This window comes from Rhinolophus sinicus, linkage group LG17 (genome assembly GCF_036562045.2).
Source record: "Rhinolophus sinicus isolate RSC01 linkage group LG17, ASM3656204v1, whole genome shotgun sequence".
Lineage (NCBI taxonomy): Eukaryota > Metazoa > Chordata > Mammalia > Chiroptera > Rhinolophidae > Rhinolophus > Rhinolophus sinicus.
In genome coordinates, this window is record NC_133766.1 from 18,593,410 (window position 1) to 18,620,000 (window position 26,591).

At 42.4% G+C, this 26,591-nt stretch overlaps 1 protein-coding gene and 1 non-coding gene across 5 annotated transcripts in view; one reads left to right on the top strand and one right to left on the bottom strand.

Annotated features, from left to right (window-relative positions):
* The window catches only part of HHAT (hedgehog acyltransferase), a 251,362-nt gene that overhangs the window by 199,228 nt on the left and 25,543 nt on the right, over window positions 1-26,591 (bottom strand). For all 4 annotated transcript variants that reach the window (XM_074322217.1, XM_074322216.1, XM_074322215.1 and 1 more), the window contains exons 3-4: window positions 25,748-25,815; window positions 4,046-4,159 (exon numbers count right to left, since the gene is read on the bottom strand). In XM_074322217.1, coding sequence (XP_074178318.1) covers window positions 4,046-4,159; window positions 25,748-25,815 — 182 coding nt within the window. The remainder of the gene's footprint in view (window positions 1-4,045; window positions 4,160-25,747; window positions 25,816-26,591) is intronic.
* LOC141569403 (U5 spliceosomal RNA) lies at window positions 16,574-16,687 on the top strand. The gene has a single exon (XR_012493015.1). It is a non-coding gene; the product is annotated as a U5 spliceosomal RNA (small nuclear RNA).

Sequence of the window (26,591 nt, forward strand, 5' to 3'; positions counted from 1 at the left end):
AAAAATCTTTTGGGAGGGAGGGGGAGAACTGTGTCCATTCATCTTGATTGTGATTACTGATATATTTGCATAATTTATCTCTGCCATTTCTTTTGTGCTTTTTCTTTGTCCTAACTTTTCCATGTTTCATCCTTTACTTTTTAATGATTTTTTAAACAAATGAAGCTCACTGTATTTAAGTGGGGAAAATAGTGTCTCATCAACCCTACTACACAGAAAATGATGAGTTAGGATTCAGTGGTGAAAAGCTTTCCTAAGGTTAGAAAGCTAATAGGAGAGAAAGCCCAGGACCCAGTGCATCTCGCCCTCTTCCATTACCCTATGACTGGCCCTCATCCACAGCAGTAGTAGTGGTCCTGGATGTGTTTCACAGATCTTCCTCAAACTATTTCATTTTCCCTTCACAGAGGTAGAAAAGAACATATTAAGCCATTCATTCTACAGATGGGAAAACTGAGACCTGGGATAGCAAGTCATTTACCTATGGGCAGAGAAACTTTGTGTTAAAAATGAAAATGTAAAATTTCTAGAAATTTTGAAGTCTTAAAAAATAAAAATAAATTAAAAAAACCACCAAACAAATGTGTGGAAGAAAAGAAACTCATTAATGAAGGCTGAAGTAGATATATTCATTACTAGTTTAGGAATACAAAAAAAAATGTGTTATTTATTAGTAGGTTTGCTCAGAAAGTTATATGAAATTGGATGAAGGTGGTCAAAAGGTACAAACTTCCAGTTATAAGACAAATAAATACTGGAGCTATCATGTACAACATGATAACTATCATTAACACTGCTGTATGGTATATTTAAAAGTTGCTAAGAGAATAGATCCTAAAAGTTCTCATCACAAGGAAAATAAACATTTTTTAATCTTTTTTTTTTTCTTGCATCTATATGAGATGATTCATTTATATGAGATGGATTCATTTGTAATATGGTGTTGGAGGAGAGCTCTGTGCTTGCCCTGGGCCACCAGAAAGATGAACAAGTGGGTCCCAGAGCAAATTAAGCCTGAAACATCGCTGGAGGCAAAAGTGACAAAACTGAGGCCATCCTACTTTGGGCACATCATGAGAAGGCAGGTTCTTTGGAAAATATAATAATGCTGGGGAAAACAGAAGGCAGCAGGAAAAGGGGAAGACCAAATAGGAGATGGACTGACTATGAAAGAAGCCATAGGCTCGAGTCTCCAGGGGTGAACAGGGCTGTGAGGACAGGACACTGGATGTCACTCATTCATACAGTCACCGACCCAACAGCACATAACACACACATGAGATGACGGGTGTTAACTAAACTTACTGTGGTAACCACTTGGCCATATACGTAAGTCAAGTCATTATGCTGTACACATTAAACTTATACAGTGCTGTATGTCAGTTATAACTCAACAAAACTGAAAAAAGACATATGAAATGCTAAAATATATTCAGATCTGAGAGCATCTAATATTTTAGTTTTTGCTACTTTAGAAGATGGAAATTTTAGTACAAAACACTAATTAATATCGTATTTAAAACAAAGATAGTTAGTGTGCTGTTGGAGTTTCCTATATTCTAGGATGAGAAGCCAGCCCAGAAAGTACCCATTTTCAGGAAAGAGCTAAAAAGTAGCTCTAGTTCAGTGCCCATCTCTAACCACATGTCACCCTGTTTTCTCAGTCTCACATTCTGGTCTATGCTTCCCAAAGGCTCCTGCCACTTCTGTCCCTTCCGTTTCTCTACGGCCATGAACCTCTATGAATCCAACATTTTTCCTGGCTTGATTTGCGAGTTAGTTTTTGGCTGTGTGTTTTTTTGTGTTTTTTTTACTGGGTAGATTTCCAAGCACAGACTCATTACTGTTGGAATAGGAATCTACAGAGGCAAGAAGCAGGTATCTGAGAACACTAGACAAAGCCTGGCCCCAACCCTACAGAAAGAGAAAGACCCTCCTGAATATCTCAGGTCCCTTGGTAGCTAAACACATAGAAGAGGGTCTTAAGTCAGCCTCACGTGCTTTTCAAACATCCACTTTGAAGAATCTCTTGCTGTCTAATCCAGCTAAGGCAGGGGTGAAATACTACTGGAATTCTGATCTGCAACAGTTACTGCCGTATAAATGACTTGACATCAAAATTATTCCCACCTCCTTGGAGAACAGAATTAGCAATAGAGACAGTGGAAATGTAATGGCTATATGCAATGTCAGAGGGGTAGTAGACAGGGAGGGGGGTGATCACTTTGTGAGGGATATAAATGATAAATGTCTAACTATTACATTGTTTTGTACACCCGAAAGTAATTAAAAAAAAGGGAAAAGACAACCTAAAAAATACGAGAAAATATTTTCAAATCAAATATCAGATCCAGAATATAGTGAGAACTCTTACTATTCAACAAGACAAACAAACCCAATTAAAAGAAAAATGGACAGTGGATTTGAATAAACATTTCTCCAAAGAATATATACAAATGACCAACAAGCACATGAAAAGATGCTCAACATCATTAGTCATTAGAGAAATGCAAATCAAAACCACAATGATACACACTTCACACGCACTAGGCTGATCATAATAAAACAACTAAAAAAGATCAAGCGTCGGCAAGGATGTAGAAAAAGTACAGCTCTGGTCCATTGCTGGTGAGAATGTACATGGTGCAGCCACTGTAGAAAACAGGTTAGTGGATGTTCATAGAATCACCATATGGCCCAGTAATTCCACTCCTAGGACAATACCCTCAAGAAATAAAAACATACGTCCACATATAAACATATACATAAAACATTCATATCAGCATTATTTAATAACCACAAAGTGGAAACAACCCATATGTCCTTCGACTAATGAATGCATAACAAATTATAGTGTACACATACAATGTAATAGTTTGGCCTTAGAAAGGAATGAAGTTGCAACTATATGGCATTCTGGAAAAGGCTTATGTATGGCGACAGTAAAAAGATCATGAATGCAAGCCAGGGGTAGGGGAGGAGTAAAGGATGACTAAGCAGAGCACAGAGGATTTTTAGGGCAGTGAAAATACTCTACATGATACAATAATGATGGATACATGTTATCCAGTCTGAGGAATGCAGTTATACTATTAAACCAGTGGCAGCACGTGTGTGTATATATTCAACCCTACTGATAGAAAAGGCTAATAAATAAGTAGACAGGAAATACGTAACTAGGAGAATAGAAAAATGGAACCTTGGGAAACAATGACATTTTAAAAATAGATTTTTTAATGCTTTATTAAAATTATTTACTTTCAAGTCTCAAATAGACTGTAACCTTGTTTAAGCTAATAGTGATATGTCATTCATTTTTCATGCCCTACGCACATGCCTAGAACATGGTATATCATCAATAAGTAGTTCTGAATAAAGGAGTAATCAGAGCAGCTGAAGAAAACACAAGATGTTCAGAAATAGGGTATATAATAGGAATTATAATTAGGAATTGTAAGCATGGGACTTGTGATCTATTCCATTATGTCACATTCAGAAGTTACAAACTTAAAAAAAAACCTATCTATCCTGTTATAATAATCTTCCTAAACGATATCTCTAATCACTTATTCCTGTTTCAGAATCTGTCAATCGCATCCCATTACCATAGAATAAAGTTCAACCTGTTACCTAAGCAAAAATAAAGCTCTACGTGATACGGACTCAAAAAAAAAATTATTCCCACTTCTTTATAAAATCATTCACTTTACTTTCTTTTTAACTTATAATGAAATCACATAGATTCTCAACAACAGGCATTTTTTTATAAGATCATTTGATTAGAAATAATCTTAAAGAACACCATCTGAAGTGAGTTTTACTTTAAAACCTCTATATTCATTGGTTTGAAAAATAACTTGGAGGAAGTAAGTGTAGGATAAGAATGTATAAAATCTTTATCTTAAATGGCTTAATGATCTTTCTTTCTCATCTTTTCCAGGTTTCCGAGACTAATACCCATGTCTATTGATTCCTACCTCAGGACTCTCTTCACAAACAGCGAAGGAAAAAAAGGCTTAAAAGGAAATGATGCACATAAGCGTACCTTCCTTGCGATCTGGTTGGCCATTTGAGAGACAGCCAGGTGCCCAAGGAGAAGCCATACCAGCCGCTGCTTCCCCCACTCCATCCAGAAGCTCCACTCAAAGTCGGTCCGGTCCTAAATAGTCCAAAAAAGGAATTTAACAGAGGGATTTCAGTACATGTCTGAGGCAGAATACAAACTGCAGTTAATAAAACAACTACAAAGAAGGTCAATGGGAGTCCAAACTCTACAAGGTCAGACAATTAAGTTCATGAACTCATCCTAGAAAAAGTGCTACACACCTCATTGCTGAATATCACTACGGTCACCTTCCAAGTACTCCCCTTGGGAAGCTATGCACTGACACCAGCACCTAGTCCACCATTCAAAGCAATTTTGGAACTCTTTCTGGAATGGCCATCAGAGCTATCATTGTATTACCCTTGATGTCCTGAATGTCATCAAAATGTCTTCAATATTTCCTTTATCTTCGGTTAAAGAAAGAAGTCACTGGGGGCCAGATCAGGTGAGTAGGGAGGGTGTTCCAATCCAGTTATGTGTTTACTGGCTAAAAACTCCCTCACAGACAGTGAGCTGATGCGTTGTCATGATGCAAGAGACATGAATTGTTGGCAAAAAGTTCAGGTCGTCTAACTTTTCCATGCAGCCTTTTCAGCACTTCCAAATAGTAAACTTGGTGAAGTGTTTGTCCGGTTGGTACAAATTCATAATGAATAATCCCTCTGATATCAAAAAAGGTTAGCAACATCGTTGCAACAAGTTCACAAACTTAATTGTCAGACCTTGTATACTCATAAAATGGCATTTACACACGCCAGCCTTTACCCCACTACTACCCCCACCCACCCGCACTCTCCCCGCCAGCTTGGCTGGTCTCAATGCCATTCTCTAAGCAAGTGTCTTTGTTAAAGCTGATCCACCAGGACCATCTGTGGGATAGAAACTACTATTATCCTCATTTTATAAAAGATGAGTCAGGGAGCTAAAGAATTCAATTCATTTACCCAGCATCACATGGACAGTACAAGCAATGAACTGAGGTTAACTCAGTTTAGTCATCTAGATGTTTTCACCTAACATGAGAAATGTAAATTGGACACTTAATAAAATTATATTAAATCTTGTAAAATCTTGCTGCCATTTACAAGCAGGAAGATAATCTGCTAGAGAAATTAACTATTTCCCTAGAAGATTATAATGAAAAGAATGGACGGTACACTTCTCTTCCCCTCAGGAAGCTGTGTCTATTAGCACCTATGTCTGTATCTGTTCCCGGCTCTGGGTCTATGCAGCTGCCTAGAAAGGGAAGGGGAAGCTCTGGAAAGATAGAACATGTGGACGCCTGGGGGCTAACACCTTAAAGCCTTAGCCTCTGGAGCCCCAGGGAGAACATGGCAGCCAGGCTGAGCATGGAAGGAAAAAACACAGTGATTGGCCACTCTCAAGTGGGCAATGCAGGCTTAGCCAATGAGCATCTTGATACCACCATGATGGAGTGGAAATGAGGCCCTTAGAATTTTCTAGCCAAATTGTGTGGGTGGGGAAGGAATCCCCCAGTGACTTTTGATACTGAACAACTCACCAGTCTCTGCAAGAGGAACTCTGAGCCAAATTTAATTGGATTTAAAGGAAAATATGTGACCTTTCTCTTTCTTCCTTTTTTTTTTCTTTTTTTTTTTTGCACCTGGGGATTGAATGGCAATTTCATACCAGTTACACATATTATAAAACTCCTTTTTTTCCAGAAGGTAAAATATAGATAAAATTGATCTTGATTCATATCAGATTATGAATGCAGAGGTAGCAAACCTAGCAGCTAAGGTTACAGGCTCAGCTTGGTTTAATCCCAGGTCTACCCACACAGAGGCTGTGATGACCTTAAGGGAGATGCCTCACCCTCCTGTTCTGTCCACTCGTGTAACATTACAGATCTTCCAGGGTTTTGTGAGATATAAGTGAGATTATATATATAGATCTCGGAAGTTTAAAACAGTGCCTGGCACGCCTAAATATTGTTACTTGCCACTAACCGCTAGTCCCACATGCTCCCATCCTCGGTTAGCTACCCAAGATTGTATCACGCTTTGCACTGTGCTACTTGTTTGAAAAAAAAAAAATCCATTTTTGAAAGAAAGAAATACAGTACTGTGCATTCTCAAGTAACGCATGCTCCCCATACCCAAGATCCTGATACACACTGGTACACATACAACCTGCTCCTAGGGCCCCCATCCCCAGGAAAATCATGGTTCCGCTCCAATTCCTCCCATTTTGAGATGACTGCATCAGGGCCCAGGACATGCCCAGCTGCAGAACACAGAACACCAACCTTTCACGTGGCTCTTGATCCCTGAGCCAGATCGCACTTCCCATCTCAAACATTGCAAGTTAATGGAGACTCAATTAATTAACTGAATAAAGGCAAACCAGCTGATAGGTCATGTGATCAGGCCATGCTAGTGAAATTCCACTTTTATAACCGAGATACAGGGAAAAAGACATGAAAAACCAAGACAGAATTTTTGTAGTACTCCCCTCAAAAACAATGCCAATATTTTAGCTGTTTTTAATATATAAATGTTTTTGAACAATCAGAATTCCATTTAGAATTTATAACCCTAGGCTTACCTATGCCTCAAAACTTTTCCAAGTTTTTTTTCTTTTTTTAGGGAAAGTGATATAATATCTCGTAAAATAGAAGAAACCGAAAAAAAAAAAAAAATCTTAATGTTCTACCAGAAGGCACAGGACTACTGAAACCCCTGTGCTGGGAAAATCAACAAAAATTATACAGTCTTTCATCACCAATTCTTTTAGAAAATATCCATTTAAGGGAAACAAAAACTTTCTATTATGTCTGTCCTTCTCCATTTAAAATATTTACCTAAGGGAAATAACCAGACAGAAAAGCTGACCCAATGAATAGAACAAGATGGCCAAAAACTTGTGGTTAATGATTTGGGTAAAAAAAAGGTTGACTTGCCCGCTTCTATAAGCAAAAGCTTTCCAGACTCTGAGCTCGGTCACATGTTTCAAGACAAATGTTAAAATTCTCAAATCAAGAACAACACTTTCATATTCTACCCCTTCCCCAATTTCCTTTCATGACTCTCCAGTTCCAAGTCAATTAGAAACCTCTTCTTCAGTTTCGTAGGGGAGTCAGATATAAACTGGGAATTCTAGCCAGACAGAACCAGGAAGGCTCCTCCGTGGAGAAAGGAGAGAACTCCAAGGAAAAGTAATCCACATCCAGTCCTCCACACTAGCTTCTCAAACTGCCGTGTGCGCACAGATCTTGCTCAAATGCAGGGTCGGACCCAGGAAGTGTGGGATGGGGCCTGGGATTCTCTACGTCTATCGAGCTCCCCAGCGATGCACTGCTGCTGCCTGAGGACCACATTTCGAGCCGTGAAGGTCCACATCACTAATTACGCTTCCTCGCAGCTGAATGTTCCTGAGCCCAGAGAGTCCTTCGCAGCTCAGCCCACCCCACACTATTCCCAGATGGGAGGGGAACACACTAACACTGACCACCTCACGTTCACAAACAGCAACCATTGTTCTGTTCACCTGGGAAAGCTCTGAGCATCTACATTCAAGAATTTACTGGATTGACTAAATTAACAAGCTTGGTTATTCATTCTGAGGCATTCAATCTGCAACCGGACAACCCTGTGAACTCTGAAGGAAGCAATGGTTCTGGGCTTAAACAGTGACTCCAAATTCCTAGTGAAACAGTTTTTCTTATTCTTAACAAAAGAAAGGAACCGGGCCGGCTGTTCTTCACTGCCTCTTTTCCTACATGGAGCAGAGTCCTACACGAGGCATTGTGGGAAAACCAGAAGTATCCATCACACTTGAGGCGCTCACAGCACCAACATCGACACCCCACCAGCAATCAGGGCACTCTGAAAACCAAATGCAAAGCAAGAGTAGTCAAGATTTAATAGAACTAAACCTCCACAGCTCAGAGATTCTGAAAAAGCTTGAGTGTTGAGGAGTTTTTGTTGTTGTGTTTTATGGTAAAATTCCCATAACATGGTATTAACCATATTAAAGTCAATTCAGTAGCATTTAGTATACTCACAGTGTTGTGCAACCACTTCCTCTATCTAGCTCCAAAACATTTTCATCTCCCTAAAGGGAAACCCTGCACCCATTAATCAGTCACTTCCTGTTCCTCACTCTTCCCCGAGCCACTGACAACCACCAGTCTGCTCTCTGTCTCTATGGATTTTCCTATTCTGAGTATTTCATACGAGTATGAGTTGAATCATACAATATATATCTTGGTTTCTTTTACTTAGCATAATGTTTCTGAGTTTCATGCACATTGTAACATGCAGGCCATTCCTTTTGATGGTTGAATACTATGCCATTGTAGTGATATACTACCTTTTATGTATCTGTTCATTCAGTAATGGACATTTGAGCTCTTTCCACCTGTTGGCTATTGTGAATAATACTATGAACATCTATGTACAAGTATTTGTTTGAATACCCAGTTTCAATTCTTCTGGGTATATACCTAGGAGTAGAATTGTTGGGCCATATGGTATTTCTACATGAGCAAACACCAAACTGTTTTCCATAGTGGCTGCACCATTTTCCATAGCAAACTTGAGTTTTTAAGGCACAACAAAGCTTTCCTAAACCAACCCTTTGTCCACAGGGAGTTCCTGGCATCACAGAGCTCCTTCGGCAAGACCTCTCCCTGCCCTGACTTCTCCTGGCATCTTGGGCAAACACTTTAAGAAATCTGCTACTTTGACATTCCAATCTCATCCTGGGGGCAAATTTCAGCAATAGCTGGAAATAAACAGGTAAAAATTGAATTTGGAGAATGTCTTAGTATATAAAGTGCTCCCTGACCAGTTAATGCTATCAGTCTGCAGGATTTTGCATCTGAATCTTTTTAATTCGACAATTCTTTCAGTTTGTATGAACTCATCTTTCTGTTAAGATCAATACAAAGGCCACAGTAGTTATTAATGATGAAATCTGCTCCAATCAGCAAATTTATCACCATCCGTGAACACGATCAGGAACTGAAAGAACTTGACAGTGACCTTGGCAGCCAATGTGGGCTCAGTACTTACTAGAGGAGGGTTCAGAACCTCAGAATTGCAAAACTAAATTCCTCAGCATTCAGGAAGAGTATAGTCTAACTAGAACGTTCAACTACTTCTGTTGACTCAACAGAGTTAAATCTGACATTCATTTCTACACTCCTCTGAGGCCTTGAGGGGGGATGGGGGAGATTCTCATAGTTAACTAAGGGAATTAACATCACTAATTTGGGAGATCCATGGGCTTTCATATCCACAAAAGGACACCAAGAACATAGAGGAAAGTGATTATGATGGGTGTTCCTGAAGGAAGGCCGCCATGTTCCAGCAGATTCTTTTTCACCCTGAGTTTTGTCTACCACAATGCAGAGATGGTGACCTTATTCTCGAAGTGGCCAGTGGTGTAGTGCATATGGCACAAACCAAACTGTGCTCACACTCAGGATACCTAGGCTTGAGTTCCAGTTCTGTCGCCTACAGTCATGTGACCTGGGGCTGCTCAGTCCTCCTGTATATAATTAGATTTAAATGTGATCACGAAAGCTAAAGGGATTAATTCATGAAGCCCAAAATCTAAAGTTAGAAAAGCTAATGCATCAAAAATTGAACTTGTCCCTCCAAATGCATCCCGCTTATTGCTATTAATATAGTCCTACTGAAACAAGGGTTAGCAAACTTTTAGAAAGGGTAGGTGGTAAATATTATCAGCTTCATGGCCCACACAGTCTCTGTGGCAACTCTACAACTCTGATGGTGTTGCCCAAAAGCAGTCACAGACAATACACAAACGAATGGGTGTGTGTGTGTGTTCCAATAAAACTTTACTTACAAAAACAGGTAGAGGGCCGGATCGGGTCTACAGGCCATAGTTTGCCCGCCCCTGTTCTAAAGGATTATCAAGTCTCCTAGACCCATCCGTCATCTCCTAGTGAGAGTAGGTCAGGAGCATTGTGTTATTACACAGATGGATGGTATTTTTAGGTAATTTGCTATCAGACCTGCAGTTCACAGCTGTAGAGGAAGCAGCAGGATGGAGGCCATGAAAGGGTCTCAGCAGTAGCCCACCAGTTAGTCTTTGTTATACAGGGAAAACCTGGAGTAGCTACACATCGTTTTCTTCCCTGTACTCTGTGCGGGACTTACTTCAATCCTGGGGACAATTCTCTACATATTTAGGCTTGTTCTCTCCATTCTGTACCCTCTTCACAGCACCCAAGTAATATGTAAGATCACACCTGATCATGCCACTCCCCCACTTAACATCCTTCTTGTTTTCCCCTTAGCTTTCCAGGGAAACCTTCTTACAACACTCAGGCAGCTTTTCCCATCTGGCCCTGCATCATCTTCCCTGACCTTCTCCCCCAGTCCTGCAACACAGCCGTGCCGACCGCTTTGACGGTCACCCAAATGTGCTGTGTTACACAGCTGGAACGTCCCACCCTTTGCTCCCTCTACTTGGAGAAACCTGTCCCTCAAACATCACTATAATGATGACCTACCTTTCAGGTCTCAGCTCAGGCAAGCCCTTCCCCAGGAAGCCTTTCCTCATCCATCCATTTACAGTCTGGGCTGACTGTCCCTCCTCTGTGCTCCCACAATGCACTATGGTTATCTTTATCATGGCCACTTGCCACATTGTGCTTTAATTGTAGGTTACTGAGCTCCCTCTCCACTAAACTGTGAGCTCCTTTCTGATAGGAACTGCATATATGTTCAGCATTGTATCCTCCAAGAAACCAATATATACTAGATGCTCAATAAAAGCTTGCTGAATAAATTGAATGATTCTATAATGGGGTCACATCATTTTTAAGAATCTGGTGTAAGCACAGTCTCCAAAAAGTAGAGAACCTGGTACCTGTCTTTGAATGCCTTTATAATCAGTTAGAGAACATAAACTCACAAACTATTTCTAGTGGATTATCTGCTCTGCAGACTGTCTTCACCAATTCAAGGCCTACTCTCTGGTATATGAATTACTCACTCTAAAGAGATAGACAAAATAGAATACTATTATAATAGAGGACTATTTGTGATTTAATTATAAGACAAATAAATTAAAATAGAGAAAACACTTGGAACAGTTCCTGTTACTTATGAAGTACTATGTGCATATTTGTAAAGTAAATATATAAATAAAAGTAAATATACAAGTATGTATATAAACAACTTTATTTTACTTTGATAGCCCCAAACACATAAATCCAGGGATTTTCAAGCTGCACATCTTGAAACAGGTAGAAATACTCATAGGTAAAGACTGGGAGAGCTGAGCTGTTCAAGAATCCCCAAACCTAGTCAAAAGAAAGGAAAAGAGAAAGGTTCTAGAAACCATGGACCAAAAAAAAAGTGACTCTAGTTAAGAAAAGGGAAACATCAGCATTCAGAAAAACTCCAATATCTAAAATGCCATGGGAAAGCAACAATCCTAAACTTCTCCTCAAAATAAAATATCTGCTCTTAATGGCAGATATTGCCAATTGAGTCAATCAACACTCCTACAACCCCCTTTCAGAATGACTTCCTATATGGTGGATGCTGGAAAGCAGAACACTACATTTCCCAGAATTCCCTGCACTTAGCATGTCTGCATATGACGTAGTCTGGTGAACACACACAAAGACTTTGAAGGTGAAAGAACATAAAGAAGTATGGGCTGTGAGACTCTTCTGAAAGAATGGTGGCAGGGGCCCTTAGGTTGCTCCGCAGCAGCCCTGATACTCCAGGTTCCAGTCAGTCCAGAGGTACAGCAGCTCCCTTGGTGTGGCAGTTTTTGCTATTTCTCAAGCTGGGAACTGGGCAGCAGCCCCCAGTTCTGCAAGGTCACTCTGGGAATTGCTCCTGGAAGCTTACTTAGTGCCTTGTCCCTACCATTCCTTTGACTATTCTGAAATCTCCTTAAATCCCTGCGATAAATTCCCTTCAGCTTAAACTAACTGGAAAGAATTCTGTTGTCTCGACGAAACTTGATCAACATACTTGGGAGGAAATTTTTCTTCTGATTGCAATCTGCCTCTAGCTTTATAAAAAAGCGTTATGAAAATAATTCACTTTAAAGAACACTACTCTGAAATAAGTCTATTCAGTGGAGGAAAATGAAATGGAGGAAAACACCAGCTAGGGCAGTCCAAGGAATGTTCTAGAACTCGATAATGGAGGCAGTGAGTGTTTACATTAGAACACCTTTACCAGTGCATCTACCCTGTTTCCCCGAAAATAAGACCTAGCTGAACAATCACCTTTAATGCATCTTTTGGAGCAAAAATTAATACAAGACCCGGTCTTACATTATATTATATAAGACCCGATCTTATATTTTAGTAAAATAAGACTGGGTCTTGTATTAATTTTTGCTCCAAAAGATGCATTAGAGCTGTTTGTCCAGCTAGGTCTTATTTTTGGGGAAACGTGGTATTTATGTATGTCAAAACCAAATAGAAAATGATCTACCGTACCTACCAGTATTTTTCATGACCATACCTCTCTTCTCCTCAGATTGAGAGAACAGTGGAGAGCTGAATATATATCCTGTTTTCTTTACCCTCACATCTAGAATTTTGCCAAAAAAAGAAAAAGAAAACATACTAGACATTTTGTGTTGTTATTTCCTAAATAGAATTATGTACATATTATTTTGAGACCATACATAATTCCTAATTACACTGAGCAAAAGTTATCTGTGAACAGAGAAAACCTTTATAAGATACTTGAACCCAGAAATGTTTCCCTGCACATTCAAAGGCAGCAAGCTCCTTAAGGGCCAAAGGAGAAAGAAAAGGAGGACGTATTTGTAGGAATTCTGCACACATTCAGTGCTGCTCTCTCGTGAACTCAGGCTAATGATTTATTTAACAATTGCTGGAAGAGTTTTCTTTTTCTTTCAACAGAAGTCCTAAAATAATTTGAACTCTATTGTTTCACTGCTCACAATTTCCAGAGACAACACTCTTTCCCCAGCCAAAATTTCCTCAAAGATAAAATGTTCATTAACAAAACTTGTGTGTGTGTGTGTGTGTGTGTGTGTGTGTGTGTGTGTGTGTGTGTGTAAATAGTCTCCGAGGAAATGTCTTGACCATCCTGCCCAGGTGAAGAAAATGCTCACGGGGTGGGAATGCCACCAACAGGACTAGCACAAACTCACTGTTTTACCGTGTACTGTCCCAGTCTCTTTAATTGGTCCTCATGATCTAAGCCTGGCAAATCGGTCCAGGGTACAATGGGGGCAGGGAGACGTTTTTCGGAAGAAGAAAACCGAAAACCTCTTGATGACTTAATTAAATCAAGAGAACCTAACTGATATGGGTAAATTCTTTGAATCTCTTCAACCCAACTGCCAACCTACACTCAGTAAGGTCCTCTGGTTACACCTCTACCTACCTAGAAGTCACTTCCTAGAAGTTACTCCAGACTATGCCAGACGTATGCATATACTTGATCAGACTTGTATAGATTCTGTCTCCCTGCTTTGTCTATTCCATATGTCTCCCTTTCTTACTAGAGCTAACAAAGAATGAATCATATTTTTAAAACTACCAAAGTCTAGTATGAAGGCAAAGGCACAAAAACTATAATATTTTCCCCACTGTTCTTAAGCTAGAAAAACACCAACCACATCTTCTGTAAGGTATGTGGAGAAATGAGCTGTAACAATTAATATGGCTGCTAAATAAGTTAGGGAGGGTGACCAAAAAAATGGAATAGAATGGGATGACTAGACAGCAAATTACAGAAGCTCATGAGATTCCCCAGCTGCAAACTATGCTAATAAATCACACATCCTATTAATGTCACCTCCCCAGTATACCAAAAAGACAATGTGATCACAGGAACATGGAGGAAAAAACGGTTCCCAGCCCTTTGGGGGCCATGGCCCTCATACTCAGAGAATTTGCTTGCTGCCTAGGAAGTCTTCACACATTCAAGACAACTAGTTAATACCTTACATCTCTGTGGTGGGCAAACACTAGAAAACTGGAATTACAGATGGAATCCCAAAATGCTGAAGGTCCCCGGGGCAGAAGGCCAATTAAGAAAGAGAAGAGTGATAAAAGAGAGAAAAAGGAAAAACGAAATTTTTGCCATCCATGCAGGTACAGCAGAAGAGGAGGGAAACTCTTCCGAGTCCCAGATACCATCTTTCTCCTTAAATTTTACACAATGCATGAAAGACCAGGAAAGTGGGCAGAGTATATGGAAGAATTCCCCCATGCACCTTTACAATTTGTCCCCTTTGCCCAATACCTACCTCCCCAAACTCTCAAAGCGAGATCTCCCTGTGAAATAATAGAAAATACATATACTGATATAAAAATATATGTCTCTGCCTCGGGGGCCTGCACAGAACTCCTAACACCCACGTAATTTCCTACATGATAGGAGCACGAGGAGCATCTTTTGTTCTAATACTTCACCTTTGACCCTGGTTCCTGACACAGAGTTCCTAAATCCCTTGGAGATTCCTGGGTGATAGCAGTGTCTTTTGTTCTAATGAGGAGACTCTTGGTGGGCTCTTGGGTGGGGGCTTGTCACCATAAAGACCAAGCCATGACTAAAAGCTTAAAATGTTCAGCCCCACTCCCCATTCTTCTGAGAGGGGAGAAGAGCTGGAGATGGAGTTAATGATTGATCAGGCCTGTGACGAAGTCTCCATAAAAATCCCGAAAGTACGGGGTTCAGAGAGCTTCCAGGACGATAAACACGTGGCGGTACTGGGAGAGTGGCAGGCCCAGGGAGGGCATGGACGCTCCACGCTCCCCCCCACATCTTGCCCTGTGCATCTCTTTTATCCGGAGAACCACCTGTATCCTTTATCATATCCTTTTATAATAAACCAGTACGCAGTAAGTAAAATATCTTCCCAAGTTCTGTGAGCCACTCTTGCAAATAAATTGAACACAAGGTAGTAGTTATGGGAACCTCCCATTTATAACCAATCAATCGGAAGCACAAGTAACAACCTGCACTTGCAGTTGGCATCTGAAGGCGGGAGGGGGTGGAATGGTCTTGTAGGACATACCCCTTAACCTGTGGGATCTGATGCTATTTCCTGGTAGGTAGCGTCAGAATTGAGTTAATTTGTAGGATACCAAGCTCGTGTCGCAGAATTGCTTGGTGTAAAAAGCCTGCCACATAACTGGTACCAGAAGTGTGTGAGTATGGTGGTGTCAGAGTAAAGGAGAAACACAGAAGGAGCAGAGTATAGGTTTTCTATACACAGTCTCTCCCACAGTCTCCCTTAGGATGGTCAGCCGTCATGGTAGCTGAGGTGCCTCCAGGGCTGGGAACAGAGACAAACAAGAACAAGAACCAGGGCTCACCACATCTTTAGGGCACATCTCCACCACCCAGTCCCCACAGTGCATTGCCTCAGCCATCTCTCTGCAAAACTTATTTGCTTGTTACTAAAATGACATCTTGTTTATGATGTCTGAAACTAACTTTAAAATACTTCAACACAGAGACTTCTGGTTCCGGGAAAGATATAATGAACCCATTTCTCCCTAACCCTTGCACCAAGGACAGCTAAAAACCCTGGATGTAAATTATAAGACAAACCTAAGAAGACTCTGCAAGATGGAAAAAAGGAGACAGACTGGCTAGGGACCTCATACAACCCAGTAATGGCACTCCTGGGCATTTATCCCTGAGAAGTTAAAACATATGCACACACAAAACCTGTACACAAATACTCATATCAGATTTATTTGTAATAGCCAAAAAATTGGAAGTACCCAAAATGTCCCTTAACAAGTGGTTGAATGGTTAAACTGTGGTCCATCGATATCATGGACTAGGACGCAATGAAAAGGAATAAACTACTGATATACTCAACTTGATGGATCGCCAGGGCATTACGCTAAGTGTGGGGGTGGGGTGGGGGCAGTCTAAAAGGTTACATACTGTATGATTTATATAACGCTCCCAAATTAACAAAATAATGAAACGTAAAACAAAACAGTGGCTTCCCTGGGTTAGGGGAAGGAAGAGGAGGGTGGGTGTGACTAGTGAAAGGAAGTTCTTTGTGGTTCTGTATCTTGACTTGGTGGTTAGGGGGAAAGGAAAGAAAAGGAACCACTATACTTGGAGTCCCAATATACAAAAGGAATAAAACTAGAGTTTCTGTGGTTGGACCAGGATGAGGTTTAGAGCTCAGCCAGCCAGACCTCTGTTTAGGCCCCTAATGGTGGCTCCAAAGGCAGACGGAGAACACCAAGGTATTCGCAGAATCACAAGGGTGATGACTCAGACCTCATTTGCATACCCATAGTACCCTGCATAGAGTACAATCCTTTCAAGTTTAAAAGAATTTCTTTCAACTCCACACTGCTAACTATGAGACGTTACTTACAGAATTCCTTGTACAAACTTTAGGCAGGAAGTAGCTCTTAGGGATAAAGAGCGACCATCAGTGAACTAGGAGTTGCAGTTATCAGAGGAGGGAGTTGGGCTACAAAGGTATGTACTCTGGTTTTTTTTCAAATTGCATAAATTTTTCGTCTTTTACTAAAGATTTTTGTGGGAGGAAACTTTTCTGAGTTTTTACTCAATTTTTTGAGCATTGCTTTGGCAGGGTTAGTCCTATTATTATAAGAAAAGATATTTTTTCAGAAAAAAATTTTAGCATAGTTTTCCTTAGTCAGCCCAGGTTGTTATCTACTTGAACTCTTCTGCGTATCAGTGTAATGAATGTCAATTGAGCTGTCAATGATGAGATCGGTAACTTGCTAATTAGTATGATTCATATTACAACTTAAAAGGTATTTCCCCTCCTTCCTCTGTAATGATTAGGGGTCAAAAATCCAGAAATAAATGTTTAAACACATGTTCTCAGTGATAGCCCTGAGGCTTGACCCAAAGGTCCTGTATTCAGCCACAGGGTTGGAGAATTTCTGATTGTCTGATGCCAAATAGAGAACCCCCTCTGGATAATGTCATATCCTTGGAAGGAACTTTCCTTTCAAGATAGTGGTACAAGCTTCTAAAACGACAAACTGCCTTCTGAAAGGACTTCCTCAGGCCACAGGACAAGTTGGTGTGAACTGGTTTCTACAGCTTGCCTACTAAACGTTTACATGTCGGATAGAATTTGTCTGAGATTTGCTTTCATGAAACCTGGGGGGTGATTCTGATGGCTAACTAACCTTCACACACCTCCAACTTTTCAGCAGCTACTGTTATCCTGAAAGTGGCATCAGTCAGTTAGTTCGCCACAAAGACACTAATCACCATTCACACCCTCTCCCAAAGGCCCCACACTATCTCTCTCACCCTACAGCTGCCTCCAATTTCTTTTTCACGGAGACTTATCAACTGTCACATCATGATTAGCAAAGGTAAGAACCTTTAACACGTTGCATACGGATCACGAGACTCTTCACGCAGTACTTAACGTGTTAAAAGAATGTAGACATGCACCACTTCTAGGGAATGGAAGAGAAGGAGGTGTCTCCCCTCCTCCCCACTTCCCCATGTCTCTCCCAAATTTCAGCTCCAAGCCACTGTTCAACTTGCTCTAGGCTGGAATAATGTCTGCTCCTTCCTCCGAGCACTACCTGTTAGATCACTTATTCAGGATATGATGTATAAATTCACTCATCTACCTCCGAGGGATGGTTCTTAACCTTAAATGTGCCCATGTGTGGAATCCACAGTCCAGAAGCAATGAGTTGACATTTGAAGAGTCCTACTCAGAAATCTAGTCCCACACAAGGCTACAATTCATTTCAATATTGGTATCTAAAGCTGAACCTGAGAGTTTATTAGCATACGGAATGCTACAAATAAATAGTGGGGGAAGTATGAAGAGGGCAAAGGGGGTCAATAGATGGTGACAGAAGGAGGCTAGACTTTAGGTGGCAAGCACACAATATATACAGATGTATTAAAAAGTCGTACACTTGAAGTTTGTATGTCATTAACCAATATTACCCCAGTAAATTTAATTTTAAAAAATGAAAGAAAATTTAGAAAGAAAAGTGGTGTTAACGCATGTGGGTTAGAAATCTTCTCAGGCTCCAGGACCCTCCTCAGGATGAGGCATAAGGACTCCTTGAGCCGCGTCCAGAGAGAGCTGAGCCCTAGGCCGAGCACTCCGTTGGTTCTGTGTCCCTTCACTTCCTAAGAGTCTGTCCCCTGAACAGACTAGCGGGGTGTCTGCTCCGGCCCACACAGAGCTGCCTCCACCCCAGATGAGTCCTTCCTGCAAGATGCTTGTTGGGGTACCTAAGGACAGAGAACAGAGGCTTCACCAGCTTTCAGGAACAGGCTCAAGGGCGGGGTTTGTACCTGCCTATCAATACATGTTTGCACATGTGGCAGAATTCAACTCTAGACCCTCCCCGGAACATACCACTTGGCCATGAGGGGGTGGGGCAGAAAGACATGTAACTCCTACCCAACTCCAACTGCCAGAACCTACCAAGATTAAAAGCAAAGAAAGTGATTTTTATTGAACAACCAAACAGGCTTGGGCCAGTTCAAAGCATGATCCTTCTGGTTAAGGCTCAGCTCCAATCCACCTCTTCCAGGGAGCCTTCCCTGGTCACCCCAAGGTTAGAAACTCTCCCAGCAGTTTTTGGATATACCAACCAAGGGCACTCATGCATAGAGCAACATTTTGTTAAATGGAACGTCAGGGTCCATTTTCAGGTGGGACACACAAATAGGGTCACAAGGCTGCACACAGCTGGTATCTGCTCAGCTTGATTGAGGCCTGTCCCTTGTTAAACACGTAGAGCATCATCCCTATTAAAGCCATATGTCAGCCTGGCATTCCCAGACGGCGTATAAGTTTCTTCAGGAGAGGAACCATGCTTCATACTTCCCCTTCACCGCAGCAACCATGGCAGCCTGGGCCACAGGGCAGGTGGTCGGCAGTTACTTGTAAACTGACTACTTCGTGGCTGAGAAATTTCTCACCATTCCAGACCTATATCACCACCTAAATAGTCACAGTGCGCATCTGTCTGTCTGTCTGTCTGTCTTTTTCTCCCTCTTCTCTCCCTTGCTCTCTTCCCCATCCCACCACGCCATACATACAAACACACATGTATTTGATCTTAGTTTGGCAGAGCTAAACCCTTGGTTGGAATTTCCCCTTATCTTCCCCTGGCTCCTTCACAGGCCTTTATCATGAAACAAACACTATTTTCCATGAACTAGTAGACATGGAAAAAAAAGAGGCGGACAGAGCAGGGACTTGGTGGCTAAGAATTAATAAGCAGATGTAAGGTTGATCCATTGCACGGCAGACCTATGTTTACGTAAGGCAGAGAGCTACACTTCCTCTTCCTGTTCTCCGCCAGGAAATCACTGCCACCTCACTCTTTCCTGTCTAGCTGCAAACCTTCTATGTATCAAAAAGGAGACCCAGCAGGAAAGAGACAGCGTACTGATAGGTAAGGGGCACGAGTTCTTCGTGTTAAGAAGAGGGCTCAAGCTCAGCGTGCGCTGGTAAAGCCTCCTTCCAGCACTAGTCTGTGGGCTTCCAGCTTCTACCATCTGAAGACTCTTCAGCTCACACTCTCTTTGCCCGGAGGGGCTGGCACAGGGCACAAGAGTCTGCCTCTGCTGAGCAGCTCCTGTGTGAAGGGGTCAAGGCTGCCTAACATCCAATTTTCTGTGAATAAGGACAGGCTGGAAAAGTCACATGCACAGCCAAACTGCTTCCTAATCTGCTCCCACCAGCTGGAAGGAGGCAGAGACATAACAGGACACTGGAGTCCTCTTTGAGGGGCTGCAGCTTAACCAAACAAGGTCTGAAGTCCTGAAGTTCCCCGACTTGCCAGAGTTCATACACGTGAAACAAGGCAAACATTGCTTAGGTACCTATGGTCCTTCACAATGAGTCTCCCACAGATAGGTGCATTCACCTTAATCCAACAAACACTACTGAGCGCCTACTATGTGTCAGGCAGGGGAGGCAGAGATGGAAGATCCTTACATCTAGAACAGGTAGCTGTTATCTAGCAGGTCAGGGAGGAGTCCTGGAAATGGCACTCACAGAAAGGAGAAATGCACACCAATCGGGGGAGGAAGGGGGCAGGGGTCAGAGGGGGCTCCCTGTGAGCTGTTCTTGAGCAGAAGGGACGTGCACAGCAGTCTGTGGGAGAGCCACAAGTAGGAAACATCAAGGCATCTTCGGGGAATGGTAGACAATCCTGTCACTTAGCAGCATAGGGTGACTCACTATAAGGAGCTGAGGCTGCTGAAATAGGTAAGGCCAGTGGACAAATGGGGCTGAATGTCAGCTCCCAAATCTGGACTTATATCATCGGAAATGGGGTACCATGAATGGGTTATGACATACACATTCCAGAACATTAACTCCAGGGATGCACAAAGCTTGAGGTGGGGAGAGCAAGCAGGGCAGGGCAATCACAGGCTCCTGAAAGAGTGCAGAGAAGAAATGGCAGCGGCCTGAACCCCTTCAGCAGCTGTCCGCTGCCTCCCGAGTAAAGTCCAGACTGCACGTACAGCACCCAGTGGCCTTTATGATCTGGCTCCTGTCTATCTGTGTCATCTCCCTCCTCTCACTCAACCTCCCAAACAAGCGAACTACTCCCCCTCTTAAATCCAGGTCCTTACGCGTGTGTCTCCCTCCCCCGGTCTCCCAAGTCCTCAGCTTCAATTCCTGTGAGTCTGGGTCAATTCACCTGTGTTTCCACATGCCCTCTGGATGGCTGCACCACTTACCTCACTGTTTCTTCCTCACCTTCTCCTCAAATTCAGAGTCCACTGAGGACAGAGACTGAGCCTGGACTGTCACACCATCCCAGCATGCAGCACACAACCTGGAAGCTTCTTACACTAGGCGCTCAGTGAATATTTACTAAATGAATCAAAACATAGCTTGTTGTGTTTTTTTAAGTATTGGAATATAGAGGAGTTTATAAATAAAGCTAAATCTTAAAATCTTGATGGGCAAAATTTGAGTGGCTAAAAAATGTCTTTACTTTAGAAAAGTACTTCTTTTCTCTTCACAGTCAAAGACATAAGTGAGCAAGCTCTCCTTCTCCGATCCTGTCTTTCCTTCCTAATCCCTCCGACAGGCCCCATGAAGTCCTCTCTGATTCTATTTCTGAAAGAACGCCTTATTTACAAGTACGCCCCCATTTCAGAAACTTGCCACAGGCAGAGAGGTCCTCCCAAAAGAAATAAGGAATTGATTACACGTAAAATTCTTCCCAACACATTAGACTTGTGAGAGCTCCTTTCAATAGCAATCCCCTTCTATACTTAAATGTTTCTCTTCAGAATAGTATCTCCTTGACAGAGAGAGTGAATCATCAAACCTTAACTCTAAAAAGAGGAAGTTATTATCCAAGGAAGGAAAAACAACAATAATCACAACAACACGTACTGGGGATCCATCCTGCATCAAGCACATACGTGCCGGGTGTTTCATACTATCAGCTCTTTCCCCACAACCTTCCAGTCCCAAAGTCCAGAAAATAAAGCTAAAGCTCTGAGGAAGTAAATGATTTTCAAAAATGCAGCAAACTGCATTTTGAACTCAAGTCCATCCACCTCTAAGCCTGTGCTCTTTCCATGAGGCCAACTACCTCGTGTCAGAAATAAAAATAAAAGGAAAGAAGTTCATGAAAATATAACTGGACATAGAGCTTCATTTGTATCAATTTGAGTCAGACGCCATCTAGAAACAAGTTTACTACATTAAACAAGGAAGTGGGCCCTAAAAAGTTTCCTTTGTCTTCTTGGGACCAAAAGCAAGAGGATTAGCAAAGAAAAAGAGAAGGGGACCGCCAAACACCAAGACAGACAATGGCCAGCACTGGAGAGGCCCTGGGCTGGACCCATCCCTGGCGAGACACAGGCTCCCAACACACAACTGCTCCAGAGAACCACTGGAGCGCAGCAGGAGGCACTTCTGATCCTGGAAGAGCAGACATTGCAAACCAGGATGCAAATGTCACAGCATACAGAATCTGAACAGTCCTGAATAGCTGCACCTACACAAGCTGCCCCGCTACAACTGGCATCTTGGTAAGTGCAATCAGCTTTACACCGAAGAAATGACAAGGCCCAAAGGCATTCCTGATTTGGGCTAGAATCCCCCCAAATCTAACATCATCAAAAATTGGAGGACGGTGGTCGGGCCCAGCTCCCTTTCACTGTCCTAAATGAAGCCGCACCTTCAGTCACCATCTCCCTAATCACGTGCTTCCCTTTCCAATCACACTGAGCCCCCTGGAATAGCATCTCCTCTACAGATGACCTGGCCAAATCCTACTCACTCTGTGGAGCTCAAGTGAAGGTCAACCTCCTCCCACAGAAGCACTTTGTGACTACTTATGCCCACAGTACTCTCTCCCGCTCTGACTATAAACACTGTCCCACTTAGATTTACCTACATGTCTATATAGACGCACTCAGGATGGATGCATTTTACTCCAATGTTGCCACCTGGCACGGTGTTATTCATTCTTTCCTACAGTTAAATTCCATAAAATATTCACCTATTCTGTTGCAGACACTGAAAATACAGGAATGATTAAATCCCAGCCTGCCTTTGTGGTACTAACAGCCTAGTGGAGGACGGATCACACAAAATAAGACTGTACCAACACATTTATCATCAGAGGGTACAAATACAATCCAAAGCATTCCTCTCACATCACCCTGTTTATGTCCTTCGTGTCACTTAGCTCAATCTGTGGCTGTAACATCTGTTCATTTACCTACTGTTGGTCGGTCCCCACTAGCAGACACTAGGACAGGAAACGTGACTGTCTGGTTCACTGTGTCCCCAGCACTCAATATGGTCTTGGGCACAGAAACACGCTCATTAAAAACTGTACTTATGGAAGGAAATAAAGAGGCAGGGAAGTGTCAGGAATCAGGAGCATGAAACCCCACTTAGAGGTGCAGGCGATGCTTCAGTAATAGGGACACCTGGATTCAGGTGTGAAGAGCAAGGAAGGACCACAGGGAAGAGGTGAGACATGATCCCGAGGGGACAACAGGATGAGCACAGGTAAGAAACGGCAATCAGCATGGGTGGCGGGGTGGGGCACAAAGCCCCTAAATATTACTGTGGGGTGATTTTGCCCCACGGGAGCATGTGGCAACGCTGGGAGACATTTGTGATTGCCATGACTTGTGGCAGTAGGAGCTACCAGCATCTATTAGGTAGAGTCCAGAGACACTGCCAAATACCGTACAACATATAGAATAGCTTCCCCACAGCACAGAATTATCTGGTCTCAAACACCAGCACTGCTGAGGTTTAGCAGCCCTGCTGGAGCCTAATATTCAAGGGATACAGTGATCAGCGTACGTAAACGCTTTCTTCTAAAATTCACGATTTCTACTTGTACCCCTTATCGTCTTCTGATTTGAATTTCGGTCAACTTGGTGGCAGCATTTGCTTGCCACCTCCCATAACCTGCAAGAAAGGAAATATGCAGTGAGGAGTGTCCAGATCCTATCATCAGGCCCCTATTTTAGTTGAACAAGACTCTGAGCAGACATCAGCGAACACCCTAGCGCTGCGTACAGACCTTGTTCTGTGTTCTGATTTTCACCAAGGACACAGTATTCATTCCCTTCATTTGTTGGCCATCCACCAGGACTCATTTGCCCTCTAAATTCTTGGACTCCAAGCTACCATCATTATATGCAAGGTAATGAGCTACAGAAAGATGAGGACAAAAACGGGTGTGCAGTAACACCACATAGATAAATGGATGGTCAGAGTGATGGACACACATAGATTTTTCAGGATGGCAAAAGACCAAGTGTTTGGAATTCCAAGGGTATGTGTCTGTGGCTTGTGCATTTTCCATGGAGACCAGTTGACCAGACCGATGACACCCCGTGACCTGTGCCCTATTGGGGGGCTGTCGTGGGGAATGCTTAGAAGGGCTCATCTCCCCAGGACTCTCGAGCCTTGGCAGGGAGCCAAGCAGCTGGACTTGATGGAGTGACTGGAGCTGGGAAGTCAGTAAAGACAAAGCCCCTTTGTCTAGAAGCAGCAACGCACAGCAGGGCTGAAGCCTGCCCTTGACAATGAAATCTGGGGTAGCTCCAAAACTTGTTGGGGCCTGACCTTCTGTTTAGTTTCTCACACTGCCTCACAATTGCTTCTCTTCAGCTACAAGTCTCAGTCGATTTTTGCCCCTGGCAAACAATTCAGTAATTATCTGAAATGCTTGAACTGTGACTCTAAAAAAAAAAAAAGTCAGCATATTTTCTGTTGTAAGAGGATCCAATTGTGGTACATTTCTATAAAGTAGATCCCAGACCCTCACAAAGGCTACCTCCTATTACACCGCAAATTCCACTGTGACATAAAGCTTCCCAAATTTCCTCATCTCTGAAGGGGGCACACCACCTACCTTACAAGTCTTACAAATTATCCTAGAAAGGGCTTATCTGCAGAAAAACCACGAATGATTCACTGAATGAAAATTCAATTTACATCCAAAGTTTCATGGAAATATCTGATGGGTAGAGGAACAAAAGCCAGGAACTCTTCCCAGTCCCAGACAGATATGGGCCTTACGTCTAATACAGTGGCTCTGTATAGAACCAGAGTTGGAAAGAAGGGCAGGTTACCCTAGAAAATCAAAATGGAAGTTGAAGTAAATTTGCCACAATTGTAAGCAAGATCTGCAATTCTCAAAGTAGAAAAAGATCAGTATAGGCAATGCCCAGTTTGCAAATGAATCGTCTTCCAAAATTTTATTTGTAAGTTGGGTGTTTAGAACTTGTAACACAAGCATTATTTTATGTCCCAAGCCAGCCCACAACAGCTGGTGGAACTTACAATATAAGGTAGTAAGTGGCATTCTACACGCTTAGAGGGAAAACAGTAAAAGGCAATGTTTTGATATCGTTTTTAAATATATATCAAAATGCTTAGAAAAACAAACACACAGCTCCAGGAGCCTTGACTTGAACCCTGAACCATAAGCTGGAGCCTGCAATTCAAGTCATTACTGAAATGGGGGTCCTGGAAAACTGGAAGGGGAGGAATGAGAAGAACGCCAGCTTCAAGGGGTTCTGGTGGGAGGAAAAAAAGGAGTCTAGCGCCTCACACCTGGAAGAGGAGGCTCTGGTACCTGCCCACGACGTAGTCTAATGCACACAACTGCTAACTGTCACATCTAGAAGGGCACATGACAGAACAGAGGCACAATGAGCTCCAGCCACAGATGAATGCGCTGCCCCCACAGAACCAGGGAGGAGAGGGGAAGCGGCTTCCCAGCATGCCCTGCAGCAGTGTGGACACTCAGGCAGGAAAGAAGTTCCCGTAGTTGCCGACAGTTGGTTTAGGGAATATCAGGGGCCACATTTGATGCTAATAGATATGGCTGGGCCAGGAAGAGACTAGAAACTTCCTGAACTTTACAAAAGTGAAATTCGTATGAACTGATAAGGTTACATAATCAGGTTCCTGGTGTCTTGAGAGGAGAACAGGGGACAAGAAAATAAGGACCATGGGGAATGCCTTCATCAAGGCTCTCTCACACCTTTTACAAAAGGAAAGGTACTCAGTCCCCATTCGCTGTTGAATACTATACCTGGGTCAACACCAATACAAAAGTGATGCAACATATTGAAACCAGGTTTGAAAATCGAACAGGTTTCTCATTTATCCACTTTGTACCTTCTTTAATCCTCCAAATAAAGTGCCAGTCTCCAGGTCAAATTCTTGGTCCAACTGCTCTTCATGTTCTGACAAGAAAAACAGTGTCCATTAGTCACAAATCTAAACAAAATTGGGTTGGTTTAATAGCAGAGACACTAAAAAAAGTTGGAATATGTCCTGGAAAAGCCGACTGTGGACTGAGCTACAAGCATGGAAACGTGTCACACTCCGTGACCTTCCTCTCTAGTTTTCTGTGACCTAACTTCTTGGAAATACATGGTGGGGCTGATGGAAACGTCCCTTTCTAACTGTAATAAGGCTCACAAAAGGAGAGGTGTCAAGAGAGAAAGCTTCCAGCACAGGGCCCACAGGCGGGATTAGTGCAAATGCCCCACTTGTACACGTGGTGCTATGACATAATGCTAACAAGATTATAAAGTGGAATCATATAATGGTAATAAATATGTTCATAAATAAACCGTCCAATTGGTTTAAAACAAAAGACATAACAAAATCTTCATTCAAATTCTTCCTGAGGGTATACAAGAACCAGGCACTGTGACAGAGTAGGAATGAAACAGATCGAGATTGGTATGTCTTTTGCCCTCCTGGGGATTACTGTACACTAGGTAAGAGAGACGAGCAAATAACACGGAATTACAATAGTGCTGATGAGTGCCGTGATATAGGAGGTGAGGAAGTGATGGAGGCTGAGTTTCGGGTACCCATGTGATATACAGTAGGCAGCTGGATGGGTATGAATAGAGCTCAAGTGCCCTGGGTTGGAGATAAAGGCTTAGCAGTCCTCAGTAAGGCTACTGATGCAGCCTGCAGAATGGCTGACAACGCCCGCAAAGGCATG